Source organism: Lepidochelys kempii, chromosome 28, assembly GCF_965140285.1.
Source record: "Lepidochelys kempii isolate rLepKem1 chromosome 28, rLepKem1.hap1, whole genome shotgun sequence".
Classification (NCBI taxonomy): Eukaryota; Metazoa; Chordata; order Testudines; family Cheloniidae; genus Lepidochelys; species Lepidochelys kempii.
The window spans coordinates 8,001,761-8,020,014 of NC_136407.1; the positions used below are offsets into that span (position 1 = coordinate 8,001,761).

Sequence of the window (18,254 nt, forward strand, 5' to 3'; positions counted from 1 at the left end):
CTTCCATTTGACTGGCCCTGCTGCCCCATGAATAGTGGGGTTGTCAGTGGGGCAGCAGTTACTGAGGGTTGGACTCTTGCTCTTTCAGGGGCCAGTGACCTTCGAGGAGGTGGCTGTGTATTTGACGAAGGAAGAGTGGGCTCTGCCGGACCCTGCTCAGAGAGCCCTCTACAGAGACGTCATGCAGGAGAACTATGAGACTGTGACCTCGCTGGGTAAGGATTCCTGTCCCCTAGCTTATTGTAATGAAAAATGAAGAGTTAAGTTTCACATCACCCCACAATGCAAACACAACTCTGTCCTGTTTCAGCATCACCCCGACCTGCCAGGGACACACACCCCAGCCCTGTGCTCTCCCCTGCTACACAACCCTCTGGGAACAGAGCACAGGAGCAGTATAGCACAGGCTAGGGGTCGGCAACCTTTCAGAAGTGGTGTGGCGAGTCTTCATTTATTCACTCTAATTTAAGGTTCCGCGCGCCAGTCATACATGTTAACATTTTTTAGAAGGTCTCTTTCTATAAGTCTATAATCTATAACTAAACTATTGCGGTATGTAAAGTAAATACGGTTTTTAACATGTTTAAGAAGCTTCACTTAAAATTAAATTAAAATGCAGAGCCCCCCCGGACCGGTGGCCAGGACCCGGGCAGTGTGAGTGCCACTGGCAAGCAGCTCGCGTGCCATAGGTTGCCTACCCCAGCACAGAGTCTAACACTTCTCTTTGCGAAGGCAAAACTTGGGTTTAGGTCGGATGTAGTGAACAGAAGCTGCCTGGTCTGCACTGAGCCTATTCCACATAAACCATCTCCGACTGCAAAATGTTAGCACCCCTTACCCTCAACCTGAGGATTCCTTCTGAGTCATCGCCTTCGCTTACCCCTGCCTAAGCCCCGGAGACCAGGAGCATTATGTGCCACCAGACTGCTAACGATCCCCATGGCAAGAACACACCTTTGTATACATTTACTGACACAGCTTACAACACTCAGCACTGAAATGGGGCAGACTAGGTCCCTCAGGCTTCACATGCACCTCTCTTCATACCACACTCACAGCTCTGCCAAGCTTCTCCAGTTAATCCCTCACCGTTCATTTACAGCTACAGCTGATAAAATGCACCTAGCTGGAGTGCATGCTGATAAATGCTGGTGTGACCCGGGGTGCCTAGCGTAGCCCTCACTGAAAATACCAAGGTCAGGGCAGGCTGCAAAAAGAAGAGCATATTCTCCCAGAACTGATGGTCAACACTGAAGTTAGACTCACCAACCAGTCACAAACTGTACTCCTGATCCCCCACAAAAACAAATCACACATCCCCCTTTGTTGCATTCCAGTTCTCTGGCTCCCAATCAGCACCTAGGTCCAGTACAGTGATAAGTTATTTAAAAGCTCTGCTCACTATACAAAATGTTCTTCTGAACCTTAAAGGGCCAGCCACATTGCCAGGACAATATTAAGTTGGATCTTACACAAACTACCACGCTGCCAGCCCAGAGTCACACGGTACCATGCAGGAGTACTGCAGGGGTCCAGGCCAGAGTCTGCAAACTGGTCTTAGAGCACTTTGAAATATTGCTCTTAATCCAGAAATATTGGTATCAATGCAAAACTTCCAAAGGAACTGCCACAGTATGAAAGAAAGCTGCCAGTGGTGAGGCTGAAACTGAAATGTATGGTGTAGCTTAGGTTCAATGGCCACAGCATGAATGTCTCTTTGAGCCAGCCAATTATTTTGAGAACCTAGATTGCTGGAACTCAAATGTGAAATTGCAGAACTACTAACTGTGGTATGTAACCTATCATTTAAGTCAGCTTCTTTACCCAATGACTGGAAGATAGCTAATGTGATGAAATTTTTTTTAAAAAGGCTCCAGAGGCAATCCCAGCAATTACAGGCTGGTAAGCTGAACTTCAGTACCATGCAAATTGGTTGAAACTATACTAAAGAACAGAATTATCAAACCCATAGATGTAAATGATTTGCTGGGGGAAGAGTTCACATGGTTTTTGTAAAGGGAAATCATGCCTCACCAATCTACTAGAGTTCTTTGAGGGGGTCAACAAGCATGTGGACAAGGGTGATCCAGTGGATATAGTGTACTTAGATTTTCAGAGAACCTTTGACAAGGTCTCTATCACAGGGCAAGTACAACCTGTCCCCCTTTGGGGTGGGGCAAGGGTGTCGCAGTCCTGCAGTTAAGTCCATCTGCCTGCCCTCGCTGTCAGGGCAGTACAGCTTAATGGCCAGAGTCAGTATAGTCAGCCTTGATGTCAGATCAGTATGGCCTAATGGCCACAGTCAGTACAGCTGACCACCTCAACACGGTTATGCAGCCTAGCAGCCAGAGTCAATAAGGCTGCCCTCCTTAACAGGGCTATGCATCCTAATGGTGGAAGTGGGTCACCACCCTGGGGGATTGGCAGCCAGAGTAGGGGGACCTGGGCCCTCCCTCTCCACAGGGTTCCAGCCCAGAGCCCTGGCAGTGGCAAGCATGCGAGCCTCTGAGTCAGCAGGGATTTGGCCGAAACATGCTGACTCAAGATCCGGTTCACTAACTGGTCCACTGTCAAGTTACCCTGGGCTACTTCCTTCCCTTTTCCCCGATGCTGTGGTCTGGACGTCTTCAGGGTCTCTGGGTTGCTCAGCCTACAATGCTCCTGGTGGCTCCGGCCTTCCTTGGGCATCCGCAGGTATCTGGGCGTCTGCTGGGGTCTCAGCACCTCTGGCTCCCATAGTCTGGGATTCCAGCTGCTCCCAGGCTGCAGCCTGTGAGGTGCGTCCTCCCACTCTGGCGATCCACTTAGAGTGAGCTGGGAGGCTCCCTTTTATACTGCAGCAACTGTTAGAGGATGCCTATCAGCGGCGAGGGGGTGTGGCTTCCTCTGCCCAAAGCATGGGGTTAACTCTTTCCTGTCTGGTGCGGGGCAAGTATACCCTACAACAGTCCCTTGCCAAAGTCTCTTAAGCAAAGTAAGTTGTCATGAGATAAGAGGGATTGGTAGCTGGTTAAAAGATAGGGAACAAAGGGTAGGAATAAATGGTCAGTTTTCAGAATGGAGAGAGGTAAATAGTGGTGTCCCCGGGGTTTGTACTGGGACCAGTACTGTTCAACATATTCATAAGTGATCTGGAAAAAGCAGGTAAATGGTGAGATTTGCAGATGATACAAAATTACTCAAGGTAGTTAAGTCCCAGGCAGACTAAGAAGAGCTACAAAGGGATCTCACAAAACTGCATGACAGGGCAACAAAACGGTAGATGAAATTCAATGTTGATAAATGCAAAGTAATGCACATGGGAAAACATAATCCCAACTATTATACATATACATATAAAATGATGGGGTCTAAATTAGCTGTTACCTCTCAAGAAACAGATCTTGGAGTCATTGTGGATAGTTCTCTAAAAACATCCTTTCAATCTTCAGCAGGAGTCAAAAAAGTGAACAGAATGTTGGGAATCATTAAGAAAGGGAAACATAATAAGACAGAAAATATCATATTGCCTCTATATAAATTCATGGTCTACCCACATCTTGAATACTGTGTACAGATGTGGTAAATAGATATATATATTGGAATTGGAAAAGGTACAGAAAAGGGCAACAAAAATTATTAGGGGTATGGAACAGCTTCCATATGAGGAGAGTGTAATAAAACTGGGACTTTTCAGCTTGGAAAAGAGACGACTAAGGGGGGGGGATATGATAGAGGTCTATAAAATCATGACTGGTGTGGAACAAGTAAATAAGGAAGTGTTATTTACTCCTTTTCATAACGCAAGAACTAGGGGTCACCAAATGAAATGAATAGACAGCAGGTTTAAAACAAACAAAAGGAAGTATTTTTTCACACAATGCACAGTCAACCTGTGGAACTCTTTGTCAGAGGATGTTCTGAAGGCCAAGACTATAACAGGGTTAAAAAAGCACTAGATAAATTCATGGTGGATAGGCTATGCTGTGAAGTATCCCTAGCCTCTGTTTGCCAGAAGCTGGGAATGGGCAGCAGGGGATGGATCACTTAGAATCATAGAATATCAGGGTTGGAAGGGACCTCCTGAGGTCCTCTAGTCCAACCCCCTGCTCAAAGCAGGACCAATCCCCAACTAAATCATCCCAGCCAGGGATTTGTCAAGCCTGACCTTAAAAACCTTTAAGGAAGGAGATTCCACCACCTCCCTAGGTAACCCGTTCCAGTACTTCACCACCCTCCGAGTGAAAAAGTTTTTCCTAATATCCAACCTAGACCACCCCCACTGCAACTCTAGACCATTGCTCCTTGTTCTGTCATCTGCTACCACTGAAAACAGTCTGGATCCATCCTCTTTGGAACCCCCTTTCAGGTAGCTGAAAGCAGCTATCCAATCCTCCCTCATTCTTCTCTTCTGCAGACTAAATAATCCCAGTTCCTTCAGCCGCTCCTCATAAATCATGTCTTCCAGCCCCCTCATCATTTTTGTTGCCCTCCGCTGGACGCTTTCCAATTTTTCCACATCCTTCTTGTAGTGTGTAGCCCAAAACTGGACACAGTACACCAGATGAGGCCTCACCAATGTCAAATAGAGGGGAACAATCACGTCCCTCAATCTGCTGGCAATGCTCCTACTTATACAGCTCAAAATGCCATTGGCCTTCTTGGCAACAAGGGCACACTGTTGACTCATATCCAGCTTCTCGTCCACTGTCACCCCTAGGTCCTTTTCTGCAGAACTGCTGCCTAGCCACTCGGTCCCTAGTCTGTAGCGGTGCATGGGATTCTTCTGTCCTAAGTGCAGGACTCTGCACTTGTCCTTGTTGAACCTCATCAGATTTCTTTTGGCCCAATCCTCTCATTTGTCTAGGTCCCTCTGTATCCTATCCCTACCCTCCAGCGTATCTACCACTCCTCCCAGTTTAGTGTCATCCGCAAACTTGCTGAGGGTGCAATCCACGCCATCCTCCAGATCATTAATGAAGATATTGAACAAAACCGGCCCCAGGACCGATTCTTGGGACACTCCGCTTGATACTGGCTGCCAACTAGCCATGGAGCCATTGATCACTACCTGTTGAGCCCGATGATCTAGCCAGCTTTCTATCCACCTTATAGTCCATTCTCCCAGCCCATACTTCTTTAACTTGCTGGCAAGAATACTGTGGGAGACAGTGTCAAAAGCTTTGCTAAAGTCAAGGAACAACACATCCACTGCTTTCCCCTCATCCACAGAGCCAGTTATTTCATCATAGAAGGCAATTAGGTTAGTCAGGCATGACTTGCCCTTGGTGAATCCATGCGGACTGTTCCTGATCACTTTCCTCTCCTCTAAGTGCTTCAGAATTGATTCCTTGAGGACCTGCTCCATGATTTTTCCAGGGACTGAGGTGAGGCTGCTGGCCTGTAGTTCCCAGGATCCTCCTCCTTCCCTTTTTTAAAGATGGGCACTACATTAGCCTTTTTCCAGTTGTCCAGGACCTCCCCCGATCACCATGAGTTTTCAAAGATAATGGCCAATGGCTCTGCAATCACATCCGCCAACTCTTTTAGCACTCTCGGATGCAGCGCATCCGGCCCCGTGGAGTTGTGCTTGTTCAGCTTTTCTAAATAGTCCCGAACCACTTCTTTCTCCACAGAGGGCTGGTCACCTCCTCCCCATGCTGTGCTGACCAGTGCAGCAGTCTGGGAGCTGACCTTGTTTGTGAAGACAGAGGCAAAAAAAGCACTGAGTACATTAGCTTTTTCCGCATCTTCTGTCACGAGTTTGCCTCCTTCATTCAGTAAGGGGCCCACACTTTCCCGGACCACCTTCTTATTGCCAACATACCTGAAGAAACCCTTCTTCTTACTCTGAACATCCCTTGCCAACTGCAACTCCAAGTGTGATTTGGCCTTCCTGATTTCCCTCCTGCATACCCGAGCAATATTTTTATCCTCCTCCCCGGTCACTTGTCCAAGCTTCCACTTCTTGTAAGCTTCTTTTTTATGTTTAAGATCAGCAAGGATTTCACTGTTAATCCAAGCTGGTTGCCTGACATATTTACTACTCTTTCTACACAGCGGGATGGTTTGTCCCTGTAACCTCAATAAGGATTCTTTAAAATACAGCCAGCTCTCCTGGACTCCTTTCCCCCTCATGTTATTCTCCCAGGGGATCCTGCCCATCAGTTCCCTGAGGGAGTCAAAGTCTGCTTTTCTGAAGTCCAGGATCTGTATTCTGCTGCTCTCCTTTCTTCCTTTTGTCAGGATCCGAGATCCTGAACTCAACCATCTCATGGTCACTGCCTCCCAGGTTCCCATCCACTTTAGCTTCCCCTACTAATTCTTCCCAGTTTGTGAGCGCAGGTCAAGAAGAGCTCTGCCCCTTGTTGGTTCCTCCAGCCCTTGCCCCAGGAAATAGTTGGGTTGCCATGTTCTGCTCCTCTTGGCTCCCACTTGATGATTATCTCTTCTGTTCATTCCCTCTGAAGCACCTGACACTGGCCACTGTCAGAAGAAAGGGCTAGATGGACCCTTGGTCTGACCCAGTATGGCCGTTCTTAATGTTTTTGTGTTCTTAGCTGCACCTTAGTCTTGCTTCACATGTGCATTTCTATTTCTTCTACTTGTCAATTTGGCTGATGCTAATCTGAAGTTCCACTCTCTTTAGTTATTAACTTTTTCAATATTGCTCCCCCAGAAAGACAGTAGGTACTATGTGCAGCTGAGATAAATGCGAAGTGGCTGAGATGAATCAGGGGACAATTAGAGCCATACTTTGAGCCCCAGGTCTGTGCAGAAAAGTGACTTTGTAAACAGCTTCTTTTGGTGAGAACTTTTTCTCAGGTACTTCTTCATCAAATAATCTCATATATGGCCCACTAACCATGCCCGCATCCCCATGAGGAGCAACGAATGTCAAGATAATCTGAGTAAGCATGTGCATTTTAGAGTGATTTGAATGTCTGAACCATAACAATAGAGATGGTGCATGACTCAGTTTCCCCTCTGACTTTGCTTTTTTACCCACTGGGTGTGAAGGAGTTAATTCCTTCTCTGGGAGAGGGGAAGTAATGGCTGTTGGAGTAATGGAAGTCTATGCAGTTTGGCATGGATACACTTTCAAGAACTGTGCCCTGGAGAGACAATGGAAGACCCAAGGACTGGATATTGACTCACAATGCCTGGGAGCCAAGGGTGTTCCCAGAACTTGGGAACCCAGCGGGACTGCAATTTGGCTCAAAGGGATTAGTTGTGAACAGATGGAGCTTTAAGGTTGGTATTGTCCAGGGCAGAGAGACTGAGACAGGGAGAGATGAAATGGAGGAGGCTTTGGGAAAGCTGGGCAGATGATACTGATAAAATTAGCTTTGTGTTAAGTTTTGCTTTACCAGACTAACCTAAGAATCATCAGATATATTCCAGCTATGTCTGGGTTCTAGCACACTAAAGGCTGGGGCATATCACACCTAGTCAATCCAGAGCCCTCTCTTTGAATCCTTCCACTTAGTGTCCCTTCTCTAGCACATCAAACAAGTTGCTTATCTTCACTCCTAGAGCCTGTCCCAGCCTTTCCCCTCCTGACATGTCATCTCTTGTTCTGTGTTGAGCTGCCGACTCCCACATCCACGGCCTCCATCACCCACTTGTTACCTTTTCAAACAATTCCCTTCATGCCTTCTCCCGTGTTGCTCCTTGTGCTTTGAGTGGAGCTGCCCATGCACATCCCACAAACTACCTCAGTTTCCTCCTTCCCAACCCTCCTTAACACTCTCCTTCTCCGTGATGCCTACAATGACATTACAACATCTAGTCTCCTAGTGACCAACATTGTCCTATTTGTTTCCTTGTGTTCGCCATCTGTCTGTCTCCATCTGTCTCTGGTCCTGTTCTTGGCTAGTCAGCTCTTTTGGGGCAGGGACTGTCCTTTTGTTCTCTCTTTGTAGAATGTTTAGCACAATTGGATCCTAGTCCATGGAGTAGGTGATGTAGGGAGTTTGGGGCCATAGGCCAATCTTCTTCCCTTCCTACTTGTTTTCCTTTAAGCCCCCTATTAAACTAAACCAACTTATTCCCATGGTAAATATCCCAATATCCAGGTCATCATGCAGTATTCTTCAATGTTCCCCAGCTCCAATGCCGTCACAGCGGATTGGAGGATTTGGACCAAGGGGCACCTGCAGTGTGTGTGGGCAATGGCAGATAAGGAAAGGAAGGTTTTGGGGGTTGGAGCTAGGGGGATCCTAGCCCATTAACACAGAATCCCTGCGCACACCCTTTTGATTTAGAGCCTGCATTCCATTCTTATTACAGTCCAGTTTCAGTTTCACTTTATTTTACATATCTTTTTCAAATGTTATTTTCACTTTCTCCTCTCTCTGCTACTTAGTGCCTCCCCCCCACAACACACGCATCTCTTCCCTACACCCTGTGACCCAGCCACCATTCCTGACATCTTCTGTTCCTCACAGCAGCAGGACGACCCATCCCTGGCACAAATGTGCACTTTCTTGATGATGTCATTGGTTGGTAGTGCAACTTCTGGGGACTCATCTGCAGTATCCACAATCAGTCTTCCCTGTAGGCTTCTTGGACCTTTGAATCAGTCCCTCCTAAAGTCACATGGCCTGATCCATCGTTTTCACATTCTCCTTTTCCAGAGGAAGTAGAATCTGTTGTTTCTGAGTTATTGAAACTAATTCTGTAGACCTAACCACACTGTGGGAGATATTCATACTCCGTTCTGCTACACCTGACTTGCTAGATTCCCTGCTTCCTTAGAATGTGCTTTCCTGACATATAATACTAAGGCTAAGATTCTGTCACGGTTATTTTTAATAAGAGTCATGGGCAAGTCCCAGGCAATAAACAGAAATTCACAGAAGCCCGTGACCTGTCCCTGACTTTTACTAAAAATAACTGTGACAAAATGGGGAGTGAGGAGGGTTCAGCACCCACCATTTCTGGGGGTCCGTTTCCCGTGGCTCTCCCTCCCCATGGCCGCCAGTGGTAGCTTGGAGTGCCGGGGTCCCCCTTGCCACCTGTGGTGGCTGGTAAACTGCGGGATCTGCCCACGGTGGCTGGGAAGCTGTGGGGTTCCCCTGGCCACCACTCGTGGCTGGGAACTGCAGGGGTCCCTGCGCCAGCTGACAGCTCCTGCCCCGTGACCCCAGGGCTGAAGCAGAAAATGTTATGGAGGTCTCTGAAATTCACGGATTCCGTGACCGCGGTGACAAAATCTTAGCCTTAATAATACCCCTGACATACTGCATTCTGGGACATGCCTGCTCCTTGCTGTTCCTTACTGTGCTGAACCCCACAAACCCATGCTCACCAGTTCTAGCTTCTTGTGACTTTCATTGTCTCTGGTTCTTTCTCCACCAGTAAGAAGCATTTCTAGGGGGATTTCCTCTCTTTCTGGAGTCTGCACTATCAGGGACAGGGAGTTACCTTACCTGGGTTTTAGGAGCCCCTTTGATGTTGACTGTCTGGCTGTGTATGTTCCCAGCAGAGATGGGGTTAGTTAAGTCCCTCGGAAGCAGGGAGTCTAGCTCATATTGGGAGCTGGCTCTGGTTTTTTACTGCCTTAAAATGAGCTGGGTTTAAAATAATACAACATTTCTTTGTGACAAATGTCCCATGAATTCATCTGATCTCACTTGTTTTCTTCCCCTGAGCAGAGTTTCCAATTTCCAAACCTGACGTGATCTCCCAGCTGGAACAAGGGGATGAGCCGTGGGTCCCAGACCTCCAGGGCTCAGATGAACAAGAGATCCTGCGAGGTGCCTTCACAGGTGAAGAATCATTAAACCTACTTAAAACTGTCAGTGCCTGAAGGAAAGAGCCGGTATTCCCTCAAGGGCCTTGTGAACGCTCTCAGTCCAGGATTGTCCCCAGCGGGTGCAATATCCTCTGGGCAGAGATCTCTCATGGCTTCCTACCTATCCTGGCTGACACCTGGCAGTAGCTCCTTCCCTGACCTCCCTTCATCCTGAGTGTTTGGATAGGATGTGGAAACAGAATTGATCCCCTCCTCTTTCCCTTATGGGGAAGAGTTTGGGGGAATCACTTCCTGATTTTTTCCCCTATTTCTCTAGCACTTATTTTGGTTTCCTCTCCTCTTTCCCATTCCTACGTCTGAGGTTTTTCTCTCTCTATTCCAGCAGGTGGTGGGATGGTGAGTGAGAATGAGGAACAGAATACTCAGCAGAAGGAAGCTGAGCATGTGGACCTGCACGGGGTATTGTTGCAAAGATCCAAATGGAATGTGTCCAGGAGTGATGAGCAGCAAAAAAGTTGTGAGAGTCAGCACAGTCCAGAGAGGCAGCAGGGAAACCCACCAGAAGAGAAAGTGGGTAAACCCATTAATAGTCAGGGAACTCATGAGGACCTCAAGGGGACCACAGGCCAGCACAGAATCCTCACAGGAGAGAGAAAAAACACATGCACTGAATGTGGGAAAATCTTCCGTAGATGTGCAGACCTTATTAATCATGAGAGAATCCACACAGGAGAGAGACCCTATGAATGTAGTCAGTGTGGGAAAACATTCACTCAAAGTTCAGCCCTTACTAGGCATCAGAGAATCCATACAGGGGACAGACTCTATGAATGCTGTGAATGTGGGAAAAACTTATCTGACAGATCAACCCTTATTCAGCATCAGAGAATCCACACAGGGGAGAGACCATATAAATGCAGTGAATGTGGGAAAAGCTTCACTGACAGGTCAGGCCATATTTATCATCAGCGAATCCACACGGGGGAGAGACCCTATAAATGCTGTGAGTGTGGGAAAACCTTCATTCAGCGCACAACCCTTGTTACACACCAGCGACTTCACACAGGAGAGAGACCCTATGCATGCCGTGAGTGTGGGAAAAGCTTCACCTCCAGCTCAACCCTTGTTACACATCAAAGAATCCATACTGGGGAGAGACCCTACGAATGCTGTGAGTGCGGGAAAAGCTTCACTCAGAGCTCAGCTCTTATTACACATCAGAGAATCCACAGTGGCGAGAGACCCTATGAATGCAGTGAGTGCGGGAAAAGCTTCACTCAGAGCTCAGCCCTTATTACACATCAGAGAATCCACAGCGGAGAGAGACCCTACGAATGTTGTGAGTGCGGGAAATGCTTCACTCGGAGCTCAGTCCTTCTTTATCATCAGAGAATCCACAAGGGAGAGGAACACCATAAAAACCTTGTCTAGAACCAACAAAAGATTTTTTTATCTTTAATATTTTTGCTCATTCCCACATAGTGAACTTTAAAGCTATTTGCACCATTTCCTTCACTGTGGTACCTCAGCTGCCCCAGGTGAGTTGTCTGTTTTTGCCTTCTGCAGCTCCACCTTTTTGGGGTGAATCCCATGGTCCTTTCTGTCAACTCCATAGTCTCCTATGCATTATGGGAATTTGTGACCCTCCTACAAGGAATATTCATCACCTCCAGGTCAGGGAGATATACAGGTGACGTCATCTAGCTATATCCAAGTAAAATCTTCTTGGTTTCATCTCCACTAGGATTTTCCATGGAGTTGGCTAGCTTGAGTTCGTTATCATGATGTAAAAACCTAACTAGTCTTGCAGTAATTACATAATCCACGTACAGTCTCCAGGTTATCTTCATGTCCTGACCTAACGTCCTTTTTCTAGTCTAAGCAAGGATCAAATATATACTCTTCTTTCCACTGCAAAATGATTGTTCGAGCCTCCGAGTTCACCCTTGGGCACAGATTGTCTCATTCCTAGTTGTCCACACATTTCCCTGGGGTGTGCTGAATAAGAATTGTTTTGGTACCCTTTTTCTCATATAAAATAGATTTAAATATAACAAAGAGCAAGAGTGGTGGGGGAGGAAGGGAAGTGTCATTTCAGGCTCTTGGCAGAGCCTGAAAAAGATGGAGGGATTCCATGCTTCCCCATCACTCCAGCACTCTTACCTTCTGTCTGAACTATGTAGTGTTTATGTTCTTCACATTTTAGCCCTCCACTCCCAAAGTATCATGTGATGCAGTGTCTTCAGCTTTCATAGTTTCACAAACTTTAATTCCAGAAGGGACCATCATGATCATCTTGTCTGACCTCCTGCACGTTGACGGCCAGAGAAACCCACCCACCCTCTCCTGTAATAGGCCCATAACTGCTGGAAAGTTAGTTAATCCACCTCCCTGAGAGGTGGTAGCCTTCCCATCAACATAGCACTGTCTACACAGGGGAGGAAGGGGGTTAGTATGTTGCTCAGGGGTGTGGATTTACACCCCAATCAACGTAGTTATACCAATACAGGGCTGTAGTGTAGACCAGACCTAAGTCTCCATTTGTAAGGTAGGTTCTCCATGCCTCCAATCATCCTAGTAGTCCTTTGTGGTTGGGAATTGTCCTTTGATTTCTTTGATCCTAAATCAGACTCATTAGAGGTAGAGATGAAAGTGTCACCAACCTGGAAAGGGAATCTGAATGGATTCCAAACACAATGAGATCAGTCAGCATTGAAATCCCATTTTCCATCTATGGGCAAAGCTACTCCTGAGGTTTTTCCCGCTGAGTTAGGATTGTTCGCAGGAGGAAATTTGGGTTGTTTTCCCTATTACAATGATGTAATGACCTTTAGTAAATAACATGACTAATAATAATGAAACTGCACTGGGTGAAGTAGGTTTGAACAGATCAGAGGAAAACAGGATGGGGAGAATCTCTTGTCCTGCTTCTGAGTCATCAGATGTAATGTGCTCTGAAATTTCACTTTATATGAAATTTAAATTGTTGTATACCTCCTTGGGATGTGGGTTTTTCTTTCTTTCTGAAGTCTGTTTGGTCACATAACTGGATATTAATTTTGTTTGACAGAATGTAGCTCAGATTTATTTTGGGGGACTTTGAGATAAATGATGATTTGCTACAATAGGCAGGGATGGTGTCCTTAGCCTCTGTTTGCCACAAGCTGGGAATGGGAGACAGGGAATGGATCGCTTGATGTTTACCTATTCTGTTCATTCTCTCAGGGGCACCTGGCATTGGCCACTGTTGGAAGACAGGATATTGGGCTAGATGGACCTTTGCTCTGACCCAGTATGGCTGTACTTATATTCTTATGTTCTTATTTTACTTTTTACTTTTTCCCTACCTCTCCATGATGATATAGGGAAAGTTCCAGTCACCTGGAGACCATACTCCAAGCTACTGGACATGCTAACAAAGAAACCGTAGCATTTTTAAATCTCCACTCTGAAATGGTGAACAACATCAGACTAGGCAAAGGATGCAACTATCTGAAGTAACTGCATGTGATCACAGTAATATTCAATAGTTTAGGTCAGTATAGTCTCAGGTGATCTGGAGTGAGAATTCCAGAGTCAGTGACTTGAAACTAGCCAAAATACCCATGTATTTGATCCCCGAAGCAGCTGTGACCCAGGCCTTACAGGAGATTACTTATGAAGATATCTCCTGCATAATCAAATAACATGGGAGATATTATTCCTAACTATGCAGATACAGAGGAAATAAAGGTGGTGGGTTTTTTGAACTCACCCTTTGTAGGTGCTGTAAATGTGTATAAAAGTAAATCAGTTTTGAATGTGAGATAGTTTCAGAAAAATATCTATTTTTTAATAGAAATCCCACCTCTCCTAGTTTACAGAGACTCTGAGATAATTTAGACATGTGCCACCAGTTTAAAGAAATACATTTGTCATGTTTGGAGATGCCATCCTCACTAACGCTGATGAAATATTGCATGGTTTGGTGAAGAATTCTACTCCAGAGAAGTATAAATTTACCCCAAACAAGGCCAAGGATTTGGCAAGAACTCAGGTAGGTATAGCAGGTACCCGATGGTCAGATTTCACCCCCAAAAAGGAAGCTATGATGAACTATGATCCAGGTAAAATTGCTTTTAGAACACCCTTCACTACTTCAGTGTCACTGATTACAGTTCCAAAGGATGCCATGGATAAATTTGGAACTATTGCCCTTTACTATTTGGATCCAAAGTGTCATAAGCTAAAGAGAAAAACTGTTGATACCTTCAGAGAACACTCCTTTCCTGTAGATCCCCATCTCTTTTCCTGGTTGGGAAGCAAGGATTTTTGTGCTGTGCCAGTGATTGTATCCATCGAGGGAATGACTTTGTCAGCTTCCAAGTTCAGAGTGCAGCATGCACAAATGTTGTGTTCTGTTTCTATGGTTTGGTCTTTTGATCTTGTTTCTTACGCATTTGCATCACTTCTCCACCATCTCCTGCTACTCTGAAAGATTAAAAAGTGTGAAAATAGAGTACAGGTGTTTTTCCTTATGATGCAAACCTGCCCACCTAGTGTGAGACATCTTCCACCAACCCTTACGGCAGGTGATCGCCGGGTAAATGAACTCACACAAGTTAGAGGCACCAATGTTGGGGTGAACCACCGCTTTACTCAAGGGTTCACTGGGTGGAAATGGGGGGTGAAAAGAAAGTAAGACCTATAATAGGGTTTTGCAATCTTTGAATATGTTGTGTTGACAATTAAAATTAAATTAAACATGCCGTTAATTATTAGTTAGAGTAAGAGACTAATTATGTGATCATTCAAATTATACTGGAAATTATCAGGGGTTTTTTTTAGAAATATAAGAAATGGTGGCTAATCCTGAAAAGCTTATTTGATGTACTTTACCCTCTCTGGACTAAAGAGTTCTGAATTATAATGTCAGTCTAAAGATTGGGGTGGTGGAATATGTGAGAGATGTATATGAGAATAAAGACCTGGTATAGACTTCAGTTATTTCTATTTCAAATGAAATTTATTTTGATAAACTTTAAAGTATATTTCTGTTGAGAGGAAAACTACTTAAGGAGATAAGTTTTACTTTAACCTTTTACTCATTGAGATTGTGAGGGTCACTGAATTCCCCACTTCCCTTGTTTGCAGAGGAAAGATATGACATCTCTCATGATATATCCACATTTATTTTTAAGCTTGGTGATGGATGCATGATGCAATGAGTAGCTTTGCTGTTAAAAAAAAACCTTCCAAATAGCTATTTTTATGGGTGCTGAGACTCTTTGAACCCTGTGGCCAGTCTATGGAAACCTTTTCAAACTCGTCCTGATTATCTTTCATTTTTGATATCTTTGGGTTTTGCACATTCATGCTGAATGTGGTTTGCCACAATACATATCTTGAGAAAAAGACTGGATTAAAGGAAACTTTTCCAAATTGATGCTAGCCCAAGATCTGCCTCATTCCAACCAGATTGTCCACATTGTTGGTATCTGAGGCATTCTTCACATCTGATTTGCCCCGAGATCTTGGGGAGGCACCGTAAAGCGGGATAAGCTAGAATCGTCAACTGCAAAGATCAAGATAAAGGTTGAAGTCCTTCAACTTTCAGGTCAACAAGATATCTGAGAAAGATTGATCCCCTCTGGGGAGGGAAATCATGACATCAGTGACAAGCTGTGACAACATCGATTAGTTTCCCTGTACCTGGGAAAGTCTCCTCCTACACATGAGTCGACAGAGTAAGAGAGCTGGAGCGCTCAAACGCTGCTATTTTAGTAGTTCCTTTATTTTTTTTTCATTCATTTGTATAATCTGGGGTATGCCCCCCACCTTTCTATCATCCTCGGTGTGACAGGGTGGTTCATTGAATACATCTGTGTTAATCACCTGTAAAATCCACACTGGGAAGATGCTAGAAGGAATAGTTCCCCACATCTTTTGTGTGGCAGTTGTTACATTTCTACTGATGACAGCCTTGATAAAGGCTGTATCTGTGTTGGGGTGAAAAGGAGAAGGATTTAGTCACACAACAGTGAAATCTGAGGCGGAAGCTTTAATTGGCTTTGAGGTTGTAGCCTAAACGTGAACAATCATTTGATTTCAGTATTGAAATATTCACTGGTTTCAGTGTGGCTTGAGCTATGAGGGTGAAGTTCTCTGACTGGGGTTTATGACTAAATGGACAGCCTTCTCACTGGATTACTCTTCTAAAACAGATGAGTTGTTTATCTGTTGTATTAATCTGAGGATTAGATTAAATTGATGACTTGATTCCAAAGCAATATCATTGTTCACTCCTTGATTTACTGGTTCAACTTGAACTTGATAACTGTGTGTTCAACCCATAATAAGTTGAGTTATGTTTATCATAGTTTAGCCTTTGTGATGTATGTTCTTGATTTTCTTTGTTTGTTATAATAAAATGTCTCAAAGGGATGTTGAGTCATGTTTCTGTCAATAAGCCACATAGGCCGGAACTGTAGACAATCTGGGTGGAGATAAGGTGGCCCACCTCGGAGCTGAATCAGCAACCTGTCAATTAACCTTTTGTTTCCCACAGGAGAGCAGCTGAGGGGGGCATTGATCTCCACTCCAGTTGCTCCTCAGGGGATTCGAAGCATTGCAAGGGAAAATGAGCTCCCCCACCTAGGCTTGTGGGAGCAGGGAATGGAGGTCAATGTGGCTGAGTGAGGAGGTGTCAGTTAGGTGGGGGTATTTCTGTGTAGGAGCAGAGAGACTTGCTCTGCTTCTCACTATCATGGGAAGGCCCACCCTGCGCCCCCATCTGGCTTGCCTGGTCAGGACTGGATGAGGTTGGGGGTCTGGTTCTCAGGGTTGGAAATGGATGTGGCGCTGGCAAGGTAAATGGATGTGTGTTAAAGGGGCCAACTGGGGCATTGCCATGAGTCTGTCCATCTGTATCCATCTGTCTTTCCGCGGGTGATCTCCTCAGATTCCTTCACAGTGGGGAAGAGCTAGTGCCCAGATCTATGGAGAACCCATTTTCAAAGCACCAGTTTGAAAAACCCAGGAAGATCCAGACGGTGACCAGCTCCTCTGCTCCCCTCTCCTTCTGCAGCTCAGATGGGCTCAGAACCCTCCCCAACCTGACATCACAAAAGGACTGTGGGTTCTCCAGACAACCAGGTAAATAGATAATGAAACTCCGTCCCTAGGGGACTAGCTTCGGGGGGGCCTGGCTTGAGTCTGCCAGCCCCTTTGAGAGAGGAGTCACCTCCCCAAGTCCTGCTGATTCTCCTCTTCTTTTGGGGTTTCCTGACCTTTGGGGCCACTTCGTGCTGGGGGTTTGCCAGGTACCAAACAGCCTAATCTGGGGCTAGCAGAGAGAAAGGCAGAGAGATTATTGCAGAGGAGAAGCTGGGTCAGAAGCGGTCATCCTCATTGCATGCGCAGCACCAACCCACAGCGCTGCTGGATCTTCTTAGGAGATAAAGCCCCTCGTCTCATAACCCGATACGCCCACAGAAAAGGGAACTGACATTTTTATGTATCATTTCCTACATTTTTTTTTTAAGAAGACGAATTGAACAAAGAGAAATTCAAGCCTGGCGAGCTGTATGAACCCCCCTTGTGTTGTCAGGAAGCCTGGACCTCTATGCCCACCCTGCAGACCTCTGCCACTTGAGTTCTCGAAGGGGCTGGTAGTAGTAGGCTGTTAACCTGTAGGCGGCCCAGCCACTAGTCAGAGATGTGACCCACATTTGGCCAGGGAGCTGCACAGCTATTTCCTGAGGAATGTAGAGACTGCACGAGCCATCTCCCACTTTGCCCCATCACATCTCAGAGTTCCCTTCCTTGCACTCCCCCCCCAACTCCCTGCCCCCCTCAGCAGATCATGTCTCTTGGGCCTCTCTGTTCCTCATCCCTTTGCATTGGGATCAGGCTGCTTCCTCCTCTGTGTCCACCTTGCCTGGCACCAGCAGTAGGACCAAGGAGAGTATCAGTGACAGAGACGCCCTGCTCTTAGTGCTGATGGGTTGATGCCATCGCTAACGCCAGCTGCCAGGAGGAGGGACTGGAGGGAAAGTCCTGCTCAGCCCCTGCAGCCCTGAGATTGAAGCATGCTCCATCACTCTTCCGCACCAAGAGCCCTGCTCTGGGGCTCCCCCTCCACACGCCACTTGAAATGATCCGATTAGCGCTAAACAGAAATGAAGGGAAAGCCCTCAATAAACCAGCCTGCCCCCAAACAGCCCTTGTCTCTGAGCCAGCATGGCCTAGTGCTTGCTGGAAGAACTCTCCTCCCGCTCTCTGAGCCACAAGCCCCCCAGCAGAGATTGATGGGCTCCCAGGGAGGGGGAGGGAATCTGCTTTCCATGTGGCTCTGAGGCCAGAGGACGCTCAGGGAAAAGCAGGGCTCTGGGAGCCACTGTCACATACCCAGAACACTGTGGAGCGTCTGGTACTTCTGGGGATGGCGGGATCCCTTCCCCGCCATCATGACCTCACACATGGTGTGTATGATGTCACACTGCTGCAGCCATTTTTAAGAGCACGCAGCACAGGG

The 18,254-nt window shown here is 46.2% G+C and overlaps 1 protein-coding gene across 2 annotated transcripts; it reads left to right on the forward strand.

Annotated features, from left to right (window-relative positions):
* The first annotated feature begins 94 nt into the window (after window positions 1-94).
* Window positions 95-16,107, forward strand: LOC140904244 (uncharacterized). Of its 2 annotated transcripts, none has more exons than XM_073326720.2 (3): window positions 95-215; window positions 9,639-9,752; window positions 10,122-16,107. In XM_073326720.2, the coding sequence occupies exons 1-3, from the start codon at window positions 182-184 to the stop codon at window positions 11,168-11,170; spliced, it is 1,197 nt and encodes a 398-aa protein (XP_073182821.1). In that variant the 5' UTR covers window positions 95-181; the 3' UTR covers window positions 11,171-16,107. The 2 variants fall into 2 exon arrangements, with proteins under 2 accessions (XP_073182821.1, XP_073182822.1); XM_073326721.2 differs by having other exon boundaries at window positions 10,125-16,107.
* Window positions 16,108-18,254: the final 2,147 nt, after the last annotated feature.